The sequence below is a fragment of the Schistocerca cancellata genome, chromosome 4, assembly GCF_023864275.1.
Source record: "Schistocerca cancellata isolate TAMUIC-IGC-003103 chromosome 4, iqSchCanc2.1, whole genome shotgun sequence".
Lineage (NCBI taxonomy): Eukaryota > Metazoa > Arthropoda > Insecta > Orthoptera > Acrididae > Schistocerca > Schistocerca cancellata.
In genome coordinates this window covers 799,480,584-799,495,602 of record NC_064629.1, presented here as the reverse complement: position 1 = coordinate 799,495,602, position 15,019 = coordinate 799,480,584, and the positions used below count along the sequence as shown (strand labels likewise).

The 15,019-nt window shown below is 45.7% G+C and overlaps 1 protein-coding gene across 1 annotated transcript in view; it reads left to right on the top strand.

Moving 5' to 3' along the window:
• Nucleotides 1-15,019, top strand: part of LOC126184436 (vitellogenin-like) — a 273,799-nt gene that overhangs the window by 60,710 nt on the left and 198,070 nt on the right. The window contains exons 3-4 of the mRNA XM_049926828.1: nt 9,598-9,783; nt 14,527-14,763. Of these exons, the coding sequence (XP_049782785.1) occupies nt 9,598-9,783; nt 14,527-14,763 (423 nt within the window). The remainder of the gene's footprint in view (nt 1-9,597; nt 9,784-14,526; nt 14,764-15,019) is intronic.

The window sequence follows — 15,019 nt, the reverse complement described above, 5'->3', positions numbered from 1 at the left end:
AGACGCACATCACGCGCGCCTGTGGCGCCACCTCATAGCGCCATTTAAGGCTTGGTGATTTCGACGAATGTACGTTCGGCACGTGTGTTTACCTTGTGGTTGTTTCACAAGACGATCAGTTATGCCTCGTAGAATACAGCGAACATCTTTTAATCAAGTATCCGAGTTCTACAGAGGAAGGATAGTGGCTTACCGAGATTGTGGATTATCATACAGAGAAATCGCTAGTCGTGTTGGACGAAACCAAACAACTGTAATGCGGATATGTGACCGTTGGATGCAGGAGGGTACGACGGACCGACGTGGTCGATCGCATTCACTTCGGTGCACCACTGCACGTGCTGATAGGCAAATTGTGCGCATGGCAGTGACGGATCGCTCACTGACATCCCGAACCATAGCACAGCACATTGCGTCTGAAACGCATCATCCAGTATCTGCGCGTACCATTCGACGCCGTTTACAGCAGAGTGGTCTGTCCGCAAGACGTCCATTGCTTCGTCTACCATTGACGCAGAACCACAGACGTCTCCGTCGCCAATGGTGTGATGACAGACGGATGTGGACGGCAGAATGGAATGACGTTGTCTTTACTGACGAGGCACGCTTCTGTCTGCAGCACCACGATGGTCGGATTCGAGTGTGGAGACACCGTGGAGAGAGGATGCTGGACAGATGCATTATGCACCGCCACACTGGTCTTGCACCGGGTATTATGGTATGGGGCGGTATTGGATATTACTCTCGCACGCCTCTAGTACGCATTGCCGGTACTTTAAATAGCCGGCGCTACATATCCGAGGTGCTGGAGCCAGTTGTCCTTCCTTACCTTCAGGGCTCGGCCACAGCCATATTTCAACAGGATAATGCGCGACCACACGTGGCACGCATTGTCCAACGGTCCTTCGTCAATAACCAGATTGAATTGCTTCCCTGGCCGGCTCGCTCTCCGGATCTTTCGCCGATAGAAAACATGTGGTCCATGATTGCTCAACGAGTGACCCAGATTACATCCCCAGCTGCCACACCAGATGATCTTTGGCAACGTGTGGAAGCTGCTTGGGCTGCTGTACCCCATAAACACATCCAACGTCTCTTTGACTCAATGCCGAGACGTGTGGCAGCGGTGATCTCCAACAATGGCGGCTACTCTGGGTACTGATTCTGGCAGGAACCACATGTCACAGACGTCTGTAAACGTAATCATTTGATACTTGGTCAACATGTTATCTACAAAATAAATTTTGTTGTGCTACCTCTTGTCTTTCTTGGTGTTGCATTTACGGTGGCCAGCAGTGTATGATAACAATCGAGTTGGATGGTGCAGTTGCTAAGGTCCTGGACTCGCATTCAGAAGGAACGGTGTGATATAACGATCTGTTCATCCAGGTTTAGGTTTGCCATCGTTTAACTATATTACTTAAATAGGAGCCTCTGCTCCATCTCTTATCGCCGGCCAGAGTGGCCGAGCGGTTCTAGGCGCTACAGTCTGGAGCCGCGCGACCGCTCCGGTCGCAGGTTCGAATCTTGCCTCGGGCATGGATGTGTATGATGTCGTTAGGTTAGTTAGGTTTAAGTAGTTCTAAGTTCTAGGGGACTGATGACCACAGTAGTTAAGTCCCATAGTGCTCAGAGCCATTTGAACCATTTTTTCCATCTCTTATCAACAACTCGCTGGCAGGCTGTTAAACCCTGATAGCCTTTTCTTCCTACTGTAACAACAGAAGACAGTTGTCGCTTAAGGTATGTTGATGGTACCACAGTAGAGTTTGATGTCGCAAGTTACTAAATTTATAAAATAGCAGAAGTACAAAATCAAGTTCACAGTGAAGTACGAAATAAATAAGAGTATCACTTATTTAGACCCAGCAAAGATTAATCTAAACCTGAAGCGTTGCTCCCTAATAGAGAGAAAACTTTGCTATTGATATTACGGCGCTTCAGTCCGGAACCCCGCTGCTGCTACGGTCGCAGGTTCGAGTCCTGCCTCGGGCATGGATGTGTGTGATGTCGTTAGGATAATTAGGTTTAAGAAGTTCTAAGTCTAGGGAACTGATGACCTCAGATGTTAAGTCCCATAGTGCTTAGAGCCATTTTTTGATATTACGGTAGGTAACACCTCGTGCCACCTGAACCAAAATAAATTCATACATGTTTGGTTCATGCCGTATCAAGTGCATAAAATTTTTCTGGTCTCTTCAGAATATATAGTTGGAACTGATCTAATAAACTCATTTGGAAAATAATAGTAACAGCCCTTCAGAGAAAGAAAAAGTAAAGTAAAAAATGGTTCAAATGGCTCTGAGCACTATGGGACTTAACTTCTGAGGTCATCAGTCCCCTAGAACTTAGAACTACTTAAACCTAACTAACCTAAGGACATCACACACATCCATGCCCGAGGCAGGATTCGAAACTGCGACCGTAGCCGTCGCGCGGCTCCAGACTGTAGCGCCTAGAACCGCTCGGCCAGAGTAAAATAAGTAGAGTACGACATTGGTGGAGAACTCTAGGTTAGCAACATTACGTCGCCACACCCTTTTACGCCTAGTCAAATATTGTTGATTACTTCCCCTTAACTTTTTTATTTAAAATAATTTGAAGGGTCAAGGGAAAAAAAACCAGTTAATTCACGTTTTGTTCGTAACTGAGTTATTGCTACAGCTCGATTCAGGCTGAGCATACGCATCTGATGGGAGGCTAAAACTGAAAAAAAAAAATTGACTAAGTGAATCCAGAGATAATAGCATTAAAAGTTCTGCTGTAGTGGTAAAGTACCAGGTGGGCAAATTTTTCAGGGAAAAGAGGCAGGATAGTCAGCTGTGACTCCTCTGGCCACGGAAGGGTAGAGCAAACAGAATTCTGAAGCAATCTCTCCCAACTGAATATCTGCATAGACTTCGAAAAAATTATATCGCTGCCAAATATAGCAAGCAATGACTGTTACATCAAGTGGCAGCTCTCGATGTGTTCGTTCGATACCGATGTTCTTGCAACAGGGGAATCCATTTCTGTGTTTATGCTGACTGCACTGTGAAAAAAGGTCGGAAATGAATTCATATCATTCCTTTGTCACTTCATCAGTGATACCTTGGATGAGGACATTGAAGAATTCTTTAAAGGATGTCCCCGGATAAATAGTCAATATTCAGGGATATGACATGAACGCTCATTCGAAGTAAAATGTCTATTAAATATGATCTTTAAAATGCATAATTAGAAGAGCTATGAGCACTTCTTCGTCTTCTATGCTATGAAAGAAGTCACTTCTACTGCAAGCACTTTGCTTTCTATATTTTCGGAGGAAATAATATGGATCAAAGAAGAAAAAATGGTCTAGTAAACATGGGCTCTAAAATGCATATCTTAAGAGCTATGAACACTTGTTCAGTAGAAGAGATGTGTTTCTCACTGGCGAAGATGAATAATTGGACATAGCTCTTAAGGTATTCACGTTGTAGCCCATGTTCATTCGGCATTTTTGCTTCGAATCAGCGTCTTTTCTTGTGAAATCCCTGAATATTGACCAATCCTCGAGGGACATCCTGTGTATTTTGTGATTCTGCTGCTGGTCAAAATAAAAACTTCACCGTCTCTCGGGTCATTCATTATTATTCAATTCGAACAGGACTCTGAAAGACCAACGGTATCGGCCGACCGCATCCTCAGCCCATAGGCGTCACCGATGCGGATGTGGAGGGGCATGTGATCAGCACACATCTCGGCTGTTGTCCGCTTTCATGACTTGTCATTCATTATGTAACTGACAATAAAATTATGACCCGAACAAGATCAAAATTACACTCGCTGCATGTGGCCATGGGAACACCAAAGATTTCAAGGAAATGATAGAAGTATCCAGAAGTAAGCCCTCTCTTTTCACTGTGGCCAGTGTCAATCAAAAGATGGAAAACACCGACTCAAATTATTGGTACACTACAAAATACCCTTTCAAACTCAACCTGCTGAAATAATATCATCTGAATTCAGCCACTGCCACATGATAGAATATCAGTCGGATTATCACGGAGGTATGCAAAATGGCATCATAAGGACCCTATGACAATGTCAGTGAATGGATAGGCTGTTTGAACTGTCCGTACGTGCTTATAATGGTATCTTTTACTTCAGAATTCCCTACTTATATAGCTTTGCAGTTATCTCCTGTTCGTTGTACCTCGAACAATTCCATTCTTCATTCTAGATTTCCAACCAATTTCCATGTTAAAATATAAACTTTTAAAAAGCTTGATTAGGTTTTTCCGTCCTAGTTCTGTGAAGTTCTTCAGTCAGCTGTCCCAAAGCTAAATGTACGTGGTATCAGTACTATTGCTGTTTTATCATGACCAGAAATTCATTTCGTCGTGATTATTATGGAATTATTGTGCCTGTTTCCCTTGATTTGCCTGTCCCCTTCCTCTTACGGAGTGACATTTGACTGCATTTTCCGAAATTACTTCATTTTCGTAACACTCCGGATGCAAATAACTATTTCCATATTCCATGCAACCAAGATGTTTAATTTATGAAATAAAATATATTGTACTTTCTTTTATATAGATACAATCAAATTCAAACATTAAAAAAGCGTTTTCTCGAGTTTCATAAAAAATGACATACGTAGTTTTCTTCTTTATTCCAGCGATTCCTCATCTTTCTGCCCAACCTTCAAAATACAGAGGGGTACAGGAAAATGTAGACACTCTTTGATAGTTAATATCTTTGGAACAAAATGACATATCGTCACAGTTTTATGTGGTAGCGTAGTCCAATGTTTTCTCAACAGATCTTGATCCGCGTTTCCCAGCAGACGACAGCGCAGCGTGGAATGAAGTAAGATTGTCGTTTAAGTAACACAAGACCGCATTGAAATGGTACTGGAAGTACGAAAGTATGATGAAGCTACAACGGCAATGGTGTAATGTGTACGGAACTCAGCCGCGGGGGATTAGCCGAGCGGTCTAAGGCGCTGCAGTCATGGGCTGAGCGGCTGGTCCCGGCGGAGGTTCGAGTCCTCCCTCGGGCATGGGTGTGTGTCTGTTTGTCCTTAGGATAATTTAGGTTAAGTAGTGTGTAAGCTTAGGGACTGATGACCTTTGCAGTTAAGTCCCATAAGATTTCACACACATTTGAACATTTTTGTACGGAACTCAGCCACTAACACGTATAACAATTTATCGTATTCGGGATAAATTTGAAGGTGACGGTACTGTTCAGGATGTGCGCAAGGAAATGTCTGGCCGCCGAAAAACATTAACAAATCCAGCTTCCAGCACTGTTGTGTTGCAACAGTGAAGCAAGGTACACGTGAAAGCGTGGTAAGCCCACCAAGCGTGCGACGAATTCTAAATGCTCCAAAGTGGAAAGTGTTCATTCCAGGGACGTCGCACGCTATGAACGAGGACGACCCGGATCAAAGGTTACAGTACAGCGAGTGCTTTGAAGGCATTCTTCGCGAGGATGAACGGTTTGCAGGGATGGTTTATCTGGTCTGGCAAGGAGTAGTTCAAACTGAACGGCAGTGCAAACCGCCACAAATGCGTGTAATTGGCTACTGAAAATCCTGTCGTTTACGTGGAGAATAAGTTAATCTACTGGGTGTTGACGTGTCGTGTGATATTTCATCGCGCGATTTGATTGGTCCATTCTTCTTTGAAGGTAGAGTAATTGATGAAGTGTATCTTCATATGTAGCAAACATCGATTTTACCTGCCATCCGAGAGGTGTTTGGAAATGAAAGATTTTACCTACAGTGAAATGGTGCTCCGCCTCACTACCATAGAGCTGTCAGAGCCTGACTGGATGAAAATCTACCTGGACGATGGATAGGTAGAGGAGGAGCTGTTTAGTACCCACCGCGCTCTCCAGACCTTACACCTCTTGACTTCTACCTACGGGGAACCTAGGAAAATGAAGTTCATCAGCAGAAGCCAGCTGCACTGAACGAGCTACGAGAAACCTTCGAGGCGTCTTGCGCTACTATTTTAATTGGAAGTTGGTGATAAGTTCTATGGGACCAAACTGCTAAGGTCATCGGTCCCTAGGCCTACACACTACTTAATTTAACTTTAACTTACGCTAAGGACAACACACACACCCATGCCCGAGGGAGGACTCGAACCTCCGACGGGGGAGGCGCGCGAACCATGGCAAGGCGCCCAGACCGCGCGGCTTTCCCGCCTGCGCGACTATCAAATGCTTCAAATGGCTCTGTGCACTATGGGACTTAACATCTGAGGTCATCAGTCCCCTAGAACTTAGAGCTACTTAAACCTAACTAACCTAAGGACATCACACACATCCATGCCCGAGGCAGGATTCGAGCCTGCGACCGTAGCAGGCGCACGGTTCCCCACTGAAGCGCCTAGAACCGCTCGGCCACACCGGCAGGCGCGGGACTATCACACCGACAACACTGACAGCCATATTTCGGTCAAAAGTTCAGCGGCATCGACGTTGGTTGGCTGGTAATGCGGTTCACTTTGAACACACAAAATAACCTTCCCCCGTGCAATAATTGTAGCGGTATATCATTTTGTTCCGATAATATTGACTATCAAAGAGTGTCTACATTATAGTATGAAGGCTTTCACGACCGGATGACATATCTTCTGGTAAATCTGCCGGGATGTAAGGTCGTGGTCCATGAAACTCTTCAGCTCCTTCGTTTCGTTTCGTCCAGAGCTGCGCTGGACATCTTCAGAGGGGTGTGGCCAGAGTTACACGTGATATGCAGAGATAATCTTTGTCAGAGATAAAACTTAACTATTGATCGTGATATCGTCACGTATAAAACTGTCTAGCAATTCTATAGTGCTACTGTCCAAATATCACTAAGTTTCTTGGTCTCTTTTTTCCGATTAAAATTATCCCTATGTTTATATATTTCAATTGCTTCTCTACAAAGCCGTGGGTAATAGTTCGTCGTCGTAGATAAAATTTTTGTTTCGGAAAACTTCACTTGATGATTTCCTGACTGAAAAGCGTATTCTGCTACACCCCGGAGGAGAAACACCCCTCTGAAGATGTCCAGCGCAGCTCTGGACGAAACGTTAGGAGCTGAAGAGTTTTATGGACCACGACCTTACATCCCGGAAGGTTTACCAGTGTCTACATTTTTCTGGATCCCTCTGTATGAACATTTGTGTGTCTCACGAAGTTTCTAAGCTCCATACGACGTTTCCAACTCTAATATACTAATATTACCCTGCAGTTGTATACAGGTGTTAACGACATCTCTGTGGCCCAGTACCACAGCCTTACCTACAATTACTGGCTTCGTGCACAGTATCATCCCTTAGTGGCACCAGTACGTTGAAAAATCTCTCCAGAACTGCTTTAACAGACGTCTACAGGGTAGTCAGTAGATCTGAATATAAATTTTTATGGAGTGTTATCGTCATACAACGTTCCCATAGCTGAGTGGTCAGCACGTGTCACTGCCTTGCGAATATCGTTGGTTCAATTCCCGGTCCTGCCAGGGTGTTTTCCTTAGTGGGTTCAAATGGCTCTGAGCACTATGGGACTCAACTGCTGAGGTCATTAGTCCCCTAGAACTTAGAACTAGTTAAACCTAACTAACCTAAGGACATCACAAACATCCATGCCCGAGGCAGGATTCGAACCTGCGACTGTAGCGGCCTTTCCTTAGTGGGGAAACACAAATACGATGCACCCCGACATCAGGAACGGTCTTCAGTGTAATCCAACGTCAATATGTATTCAGAAAAGGGAAATCTATAGATGATGCGGTTAATAGAGCTCTTCAGATTTTAGAAAAATTCGACAATGAAGTATGTAATCGCTCTCAGGATTAACATCGCAGATGCATTCGATAATCTTTGATGGCCTGCGAAGTTCGCACGCCTCGTGATACGGTACAGGGCAGCGCTGTTTTGGTTGGGGCATGAACAATATGATCATGTGAAAGTGTAGACTCGAGGATTGCCGAGGCAGGCACATACCAATGTGGGCAATGTAGAATAGTACAAACCTGTCGAAGTAGGTTTAGTTGTAGTTAGTCGGTAAAACCTCGACTTATTCCGAGGCTTACAGTAACATACCTAGTAACATACGCTGAAAGTTACTTGGAACTTGAATTAAGTCCGTTTATTTTATATTTTTATTTTTTTCTTATTTTCAATATTCTGTTTTATTTCTATATTAATATTACCAATAGTTATTGTTAATATAGCTTATTACTTTATAAATAATATAAAACATTGGAAATCACCATAATTGTTGAATATGTACGATGGAAGGAAAGAAGGAACATTGGGTTTAACGTCCCGTCAACATTGAGGTTGACGCTAAATAAGGAAAAGTGTGAAATCACATGAGTACTAAAAGAAATCAGCTAAATTTCAATTACGCGATAAGTAACACAAATCTGAAGACTGTAAATTCAACTAAATACTTAGGGATTACAAATAACCTAAATTGGAACGATCTCATAGATAATATTGTTGGTAGAGCAAACCAAAGACTGCGATTCATTGGCAGAACACTTAGAAGGTGCAACAGGTCTACTAAAGAGACTGCTTACACCACGCTTGTCCGCTCTATTCTGGAGTATTGCTGTGCAATGTGGGATCCGCATCAGGTGGGACTGACGGATGACATCGAAAAAGTACAAAGAAGGGCAGCTCGTTTTGTACTATCGCGAAATAGGGGAAATAGTGTCACAGACATGATACGTGGAGTGGCAATCATTAAAACAAAGGCGTTTTTCGTTGCGACTGGGTCTTCTCATGAAATTTCAATCACCAGTTTTCTCCCCCGATTACGAAAACATTCTGTTGGCACCCACCTACATAAGGAGAAATGATCATCACGCTCGCACAGAAAAATTTAAGTGCTCGTTTTTCCTACGTGCCCTTCGAGAGTGCCGGCCGGAGTGGCCGTGCGGTTCTAGGCGCTACAGTCTGGAACCGCGTGACCCCTACGGTCGCAGCTTCGAATCCTGCCTCGGGCATGGATGTGTGTGATGTCCTTAGGTTAGTTAGGTTTAAGTAGTTCTAAGTTCTAGGGGACTGATGACCTCAGAAGTTAAGTCCCATAGTGCTCAGAGCCAGCCTTCGAGAGTGGAACGGTAGAGAGACAGCTTGAAGGTGGTTCATTGAGCCCTCTGCCAGGCACTTTATTGTGAATAGCAGAGTAATCACGTAGATGTAGACGTAGATGTAGACTAGAGACGGAGCACTAGCTCGGATTATGTCAAGGATGGGGATTTAGGGAAATCACGAGAAACCTAAATCTGTGTGGCTGGACACGGGTTTGAACCGCCATCCTCCCAAATGCGAGTCCAATGTGCCAACCACTGCACCACCTCTCTCGGTAATATGTCCTACATGTTCAGAATTTGGAGACAACAGGTCTAAAATTTGAGGTAAAAATTGAATTAAATTGCACTCTGACTCGTGAGGACAACTGAGGGGGCCGTTGCGTGAGGCGTGTCAGTTTCTGGGTCAGACAAATGGAGAACAACGTGGTGACCACGTGACCGTCCAGAATGATGCCGTAGCCCGAGGATGACTAGGCTCGGTATTCAGGGCCTGATCTCTGTTCGTTATGTTCATTTGTGTTGTTTGCTTGCAGATCCACAGCGTGGTGGTGTCGGACGAGATGGAGGACTGGGAGGTGAACTTCGTGCAAGGCGTGGCGGGCGCGCTGCAGGCCGACCTCTCCGGCTCCCACGCCGTCAAACTGCACGACCGCGAGCCATCCAACGACATCCACGGCCGCGGGGAGTACCAGGACGCGCCCGTCTACTCCGTCTTCGAGGTCAGTCTGCAATTAGTCCATCACTCAATCACTTACTAAACGATTCCCACTCTTCAGCCAAGCCTTTTGTTAAAATCCCGAATCAGTTTTCATTCTGCAGTGGCGGGATTAAAACCGTGTGGCCGACTGGGACTCGAACCTGGGACCTTTGCCTTTTGCGAGCAAGTGGTCTACCGACTGAGCTATCCGAGCACAACTCATCTCTGGAGGCGACATACTGGCGGAAGTAAGGCTCTGAGGGCGGGCCGTGAGTCGTGCTTGGATAGCTCATCCAGTAGAGCACTTGTCTGCGAAAGACAAAGGTCCCAGTTTCGAGTCGCGACTGGTACCCAGTTTTAATCTACCAGGAAGTTTCAGGTGTTAAAACACCAACAATTTTTATAGAAGTGCTTATTTAATTAAAGAAAATTTGGGTGGGTCGTGTGACGCATCATTGGGGGCTCCAAGCTGATGCAGACACAGCCAACGCGACCTAAACTGTTGTTCCAAAACATAGTGTAGAAGGTTACTCCGAGGTGATGGCGTGGTTAAATTGGGGAGCCGGCCCGTCGTCTACATCTACATCTACATCTACATCCATACTCCGCAAGCCACCTGACGGTGTGTGGCGGAGGGTACCCTGAGTACCTCTGTCGGTTCTCCCTTCTATTCCAGTCTCGTATTGTTCGTGGAAAGAAGTATTGTCGGTATGCTTCTGTGTGGGCTCTAATCTCTCTGATTTTATCCTCATGGTCTCTTCGCGAGATATACGTAGGAGGGAGCTATATACTGCTTGACTCTTCGGTGAAGGTATGTTCTCGAAACTTTAACAAAAGCCCGTACCGAGCTACTGAGCGTCTGTCCTGCAGAGTCTTCCACTGGAGTTTATCTATCATCTCCGTAACGCTTTCGCGATTACTAAATGATCCTGTAACGAAGCGCGCTGCTCTCCGTTGGATCTTCTCTATTTCTTCTATCAACCCTATCTGGTACGGATCCCACACTGCTGAGCAGTATTCAAGCAGTGGGCGAACGAGCGTACTGTAACCTACTTCCTTTGTTTTCGGATTGCGTTTCCTTAGGATTCTTCCAATGAATCTCAGTCTGGCGTCTGCTTTACCGACGATTAATTTTATGTGATCATTTCATTTTAAATCACTCCTAATGCCTTCTCCCAGATAATTTATGGAATTAACTGCTTACAGTTGTTGACCTGCTATATTGTAGCTAAATGATAAAGGATCTTTCTTTCTATGTATTCGCGACACATTACACTTGTCTACATTGAGATTCAATTGCCATTCCCTGCACCATGCGTCAATTCGCTGCAGATCCTCCTGCATTTCAGTACAATTTTCCATTGTTACAACCTCTCGATACACCACAGCATCATCCGCAAAAAGCCTCAGTGATCTTCCGATGTCATCCACAAGGTCATTTATGTATATTGTGAATAGCAACCGTCCTATGACACTCCCCTGCGGCACACCTGAAATCACACTTACTTCGGATGACTTCTCTCCATTGAGAATGACATGCTGCGTTCTGTTTTCTAGGAACTCTTGAATCCAATCACACAATTGGTCTGATAGTCCATATGCTCTTACTTTGTTCATTAAACGACTGTGGGGAACTGTATCGAACGCCTTGCGGAAGTCAAGAAACACGGCATCTACCTGTGAACTCGTGTCTATGGCCCTCTGAGTCTCGTGGGCGAATAGCGTAAGCTGGGTTTCACACGACCGTCTTTTTCGAAACCCATGCTGATTCCTACAGAGTATATTTCTAGTCTCCAGAAAAGTCATTATTCTCGAAAATAATACGTGTTCCAAAATTCTACAACTGATCGACGTTAGATATATAGGTCTATAGTTCTGCACATCTGTTCGAGGTCCCTTCTTGAAAACGGGGATGACCTGTGCCCTTTTCCAATCCTTTGGAACGCTACGCTCTTCTAGAGACCTACGGTACACCGCTGCCAGAAGGGGGGGCAAGTTCCTTCGCGTACTCTGTGTAAATCGAAATGGTATCCCATCAGGTCCAGCTGCCTTTCCTCTTTTGAGCGATTTTAATTGTTTCTCTATCCCTCTGTCGTCTATTTCAATATCTACCATTTTGTCATCTGTACGACAATCTAGAGAAGGAACTACAGTGCAGTCTTCCTCTGTGAAATAGCTTTGGAAAAAGACATTCAGTATTTCGGCCTTTAGTCTGTCATCCTCTGTTTCAGTACCGTTTTGGTCACAGAGTGTCTGGACATTTTGTTTTGATCCACCTACCGCTTTGACATAAGACCAAAATTTCTTAGGATTTTCTGCCAAGTCAGTACATAGAACTTTACTTTCGAATTCATTGAACACCTCTCGCATAGTCCTCCTGACACTATATTTCGCTTCGCGTAATTTTTGTTTGTCTGCAGGGCTTTGGCTATGTTTATGTTTGCTGTGAAGTTCCCTTTGCTTCCGCAGCAGTTTTCTAACTCAGTTGTTGTACCACGGTGGCTCTTTTCCATCTCTTACGATCTTGCTTGGCACATACTCATCTAACGCATATTGTACGATGGTTTTGAACTTTGTCCACTGATCCTCAACACTATCTGTACTTGAGACAAAAGTGTTGTGTTGAGCCGTCAGGTACTCTGTAATCTGCTTTTTGTCACTTTTGCTAAACAGAAAAATCTTCCTACCTTTTTTAATATTTCTATTTACGGCTGAAATCATCGATGCCGTAACCGCTTTATGATCGCTGATTCCCTGTTCTGCGTTAACTGTTTCAAATAGTTCGGGTCTGTTTGTCACCAGAAGGTTTAATAAGTTATCGCCACGAGTCGGTTCTCTGTTTAACTGCTCAAGGTAGTTCTCAGATAAAGCACTTAAAAAAATTTCACTAAAATCTTTGTCCCTGCCACCCATTATGAACGTTTGAGTCTCCCAGTCTATATCCGGAAAACTGAAATCTCCACCCAGAAGTATAACATGGTGGGGAAATCTACTCGAAATATTTTCCAAATTATCCTTCAGGTGCTCAGCCACAACAGCTGCTGAACCAGGGGGCCTATAGAGACATCCAATTACAATGTCTGAGCCTGCTTTAACCGTGACCTTCACTCAAATTATTTCACATTTCGGATCTCCGTCAATTTTCTTCGATACTATTGCACTTCTTATCGCTATAAACACGCCTCCCCCTTCACTGTCCAGCCTGTCGCTGCGGTATACATTCTAATCTGAGTTTAGGATTTCATTACTGTTTACGTCTGGTTTCAGCCAACTTTCTGTCCCTAGTACTATATGCGCGTTGTGACCGTTTATTAATGAGAGCAGTTCTGGGACCTTTCTATAGACGCTCCTGCAGTTTACTATTAGCACGTTAATATTGTTATTCCCTGCTGCATTTTGCCTACTCCTACCTTGCCGCGTCTCAGGAGGCGTCTTGTCGGGCCTAGGGAGGGAATTCTCTAACCTAAAAAACTCCTATGTGCACTCCACACGTACTCCGCTACCCCTGTAGCCGCTTCCGGCGTGTAGTGCAGGGGGACCCTACATTTCTCCATCCGATAGCGGAGGTCGAGAAATTTGCACCCCAGATCTCCGCAGAATCGTCTGAGCCTCTCGTTTAAGCCTTCCACTCGGCTCCAAACCAGACGACCGCGATCGGTTCTGGGAACGATACTACAAATAGTTAGCTCTGATTTCACCCAGCGAGCGAGGCTTTCCGCCTTCACCAATGCCGCCAACCGCCTGTACGAACTGAGGATGACCTCTGAACCCAGACGGCAGGAGTCATTGGTGCCGACATGAGCAACAATATGCAGTCGGGTGCACCCAGTGCTCTCTATCGCCTCCGGCATGGCCTCCTCCACATCTCGGATGAGACCCCCCAGCAAGCAGACAGAGTGAACACTGGCCTTCTTCCCCGACCTTTCCGCTATTTCCCTAAGGGGCTCCATCACCCGCCTAAAGTTGGAGCTCCCAATAACTAATAAACCCCTCCCCCCGTGTGCCTGCTCGGACCTTGCTGAAGGAGCAGCCACATGTCCACTCACAGGCAGAGCGGGCGATGCCACACGGCCAGCCTCCACATTTACCCTCCGCCTCGTGCACCGCGAACGCCGCTGAACCCGCCACTCCCCTTGGGGAGAGGGTGGCCAAACCGCGCCCGATACCCGCGAAGATGTCTCGACAGCAGGGACAGTGGGTGATGCATGTAACACCTGGGGTGTACCATGCGACGGACCAGACTCCCCACTGCCGCTACACTCCGAGGCAGCAGCCTGAAGACGGCTGACCGCGGCCATCAACACGCTTAGCTGTTCGCGAACAGTGGCCAGCTCCTCCTGCGTCCGTACACAGCAGTCACACATCCTGTCCATCCTAAGAAATCAGTTTACTGTAGAGAGTTAATCAACCTTTAACTAGACTGCTAATTCACTAAACCCGGCTGATTGTTGACTAAACTGTGATTGCTAGCCAATTCTTGTAGAAAACAATGAGAATAGCACTACCTGTCTCTGGACTGTATTGAAAACAAACACCAGCACTACTGGCACTATGGTTGACTAAAGGGACGCTCTCTGACTGTATTCAAAACAAACACGAAATCTATGGAACACTATTACTAGCACTCGACAATTAAAGCTTCCTAAAAGCAAAAACACACGGAAGAAGAAGTGACAAGTTAGAAAAATACAGTTAATACTTAAATTAAGGTAGCTCGCTGCACAGCAGACGTGAAGCAGGCGGCAGTTACGACGACGTGTTGCAGGACTCGGTGTCGGGCCGCTGCGAGGTGACGTACGAGGTGGGCCAACTGTCCAAGATGGCGCTGCTGGCCAACCCGTCTTGGGCGCTGCGGCCGGACCTGTGCTCCAACGGCGGCATGCTCGAGGTGGTGAAGACGCGCAACCACAGCAACTGCGATCACGTCGCCGAGTCCCACTTCGGCCTGCGGCCCGCGCTGCGCTGTACGCCCGCGGACGCTAACTGCGGCGACTTCTGGACGGTAAGCGCTGCAACATGTCACGTGTGTTCTGAACCTCTTCTCTACAGGGTATCCTTAATCTAGAAGGGCCACATTACGCAGATGCTAGAGGATCCTTGGCTTGGAAGACCTAAAAATTTTACTAAGGCGTATCGTCGCTACATCATACATTCGTTCACTCTGCCGCCCTGTTTATGTCCAGGGCACGAATGTTATGCGTAGCAGTACATCTTAGTATAGTATTTAGTGCTTGTACGAGGGTCACTCCAAAAGAAAT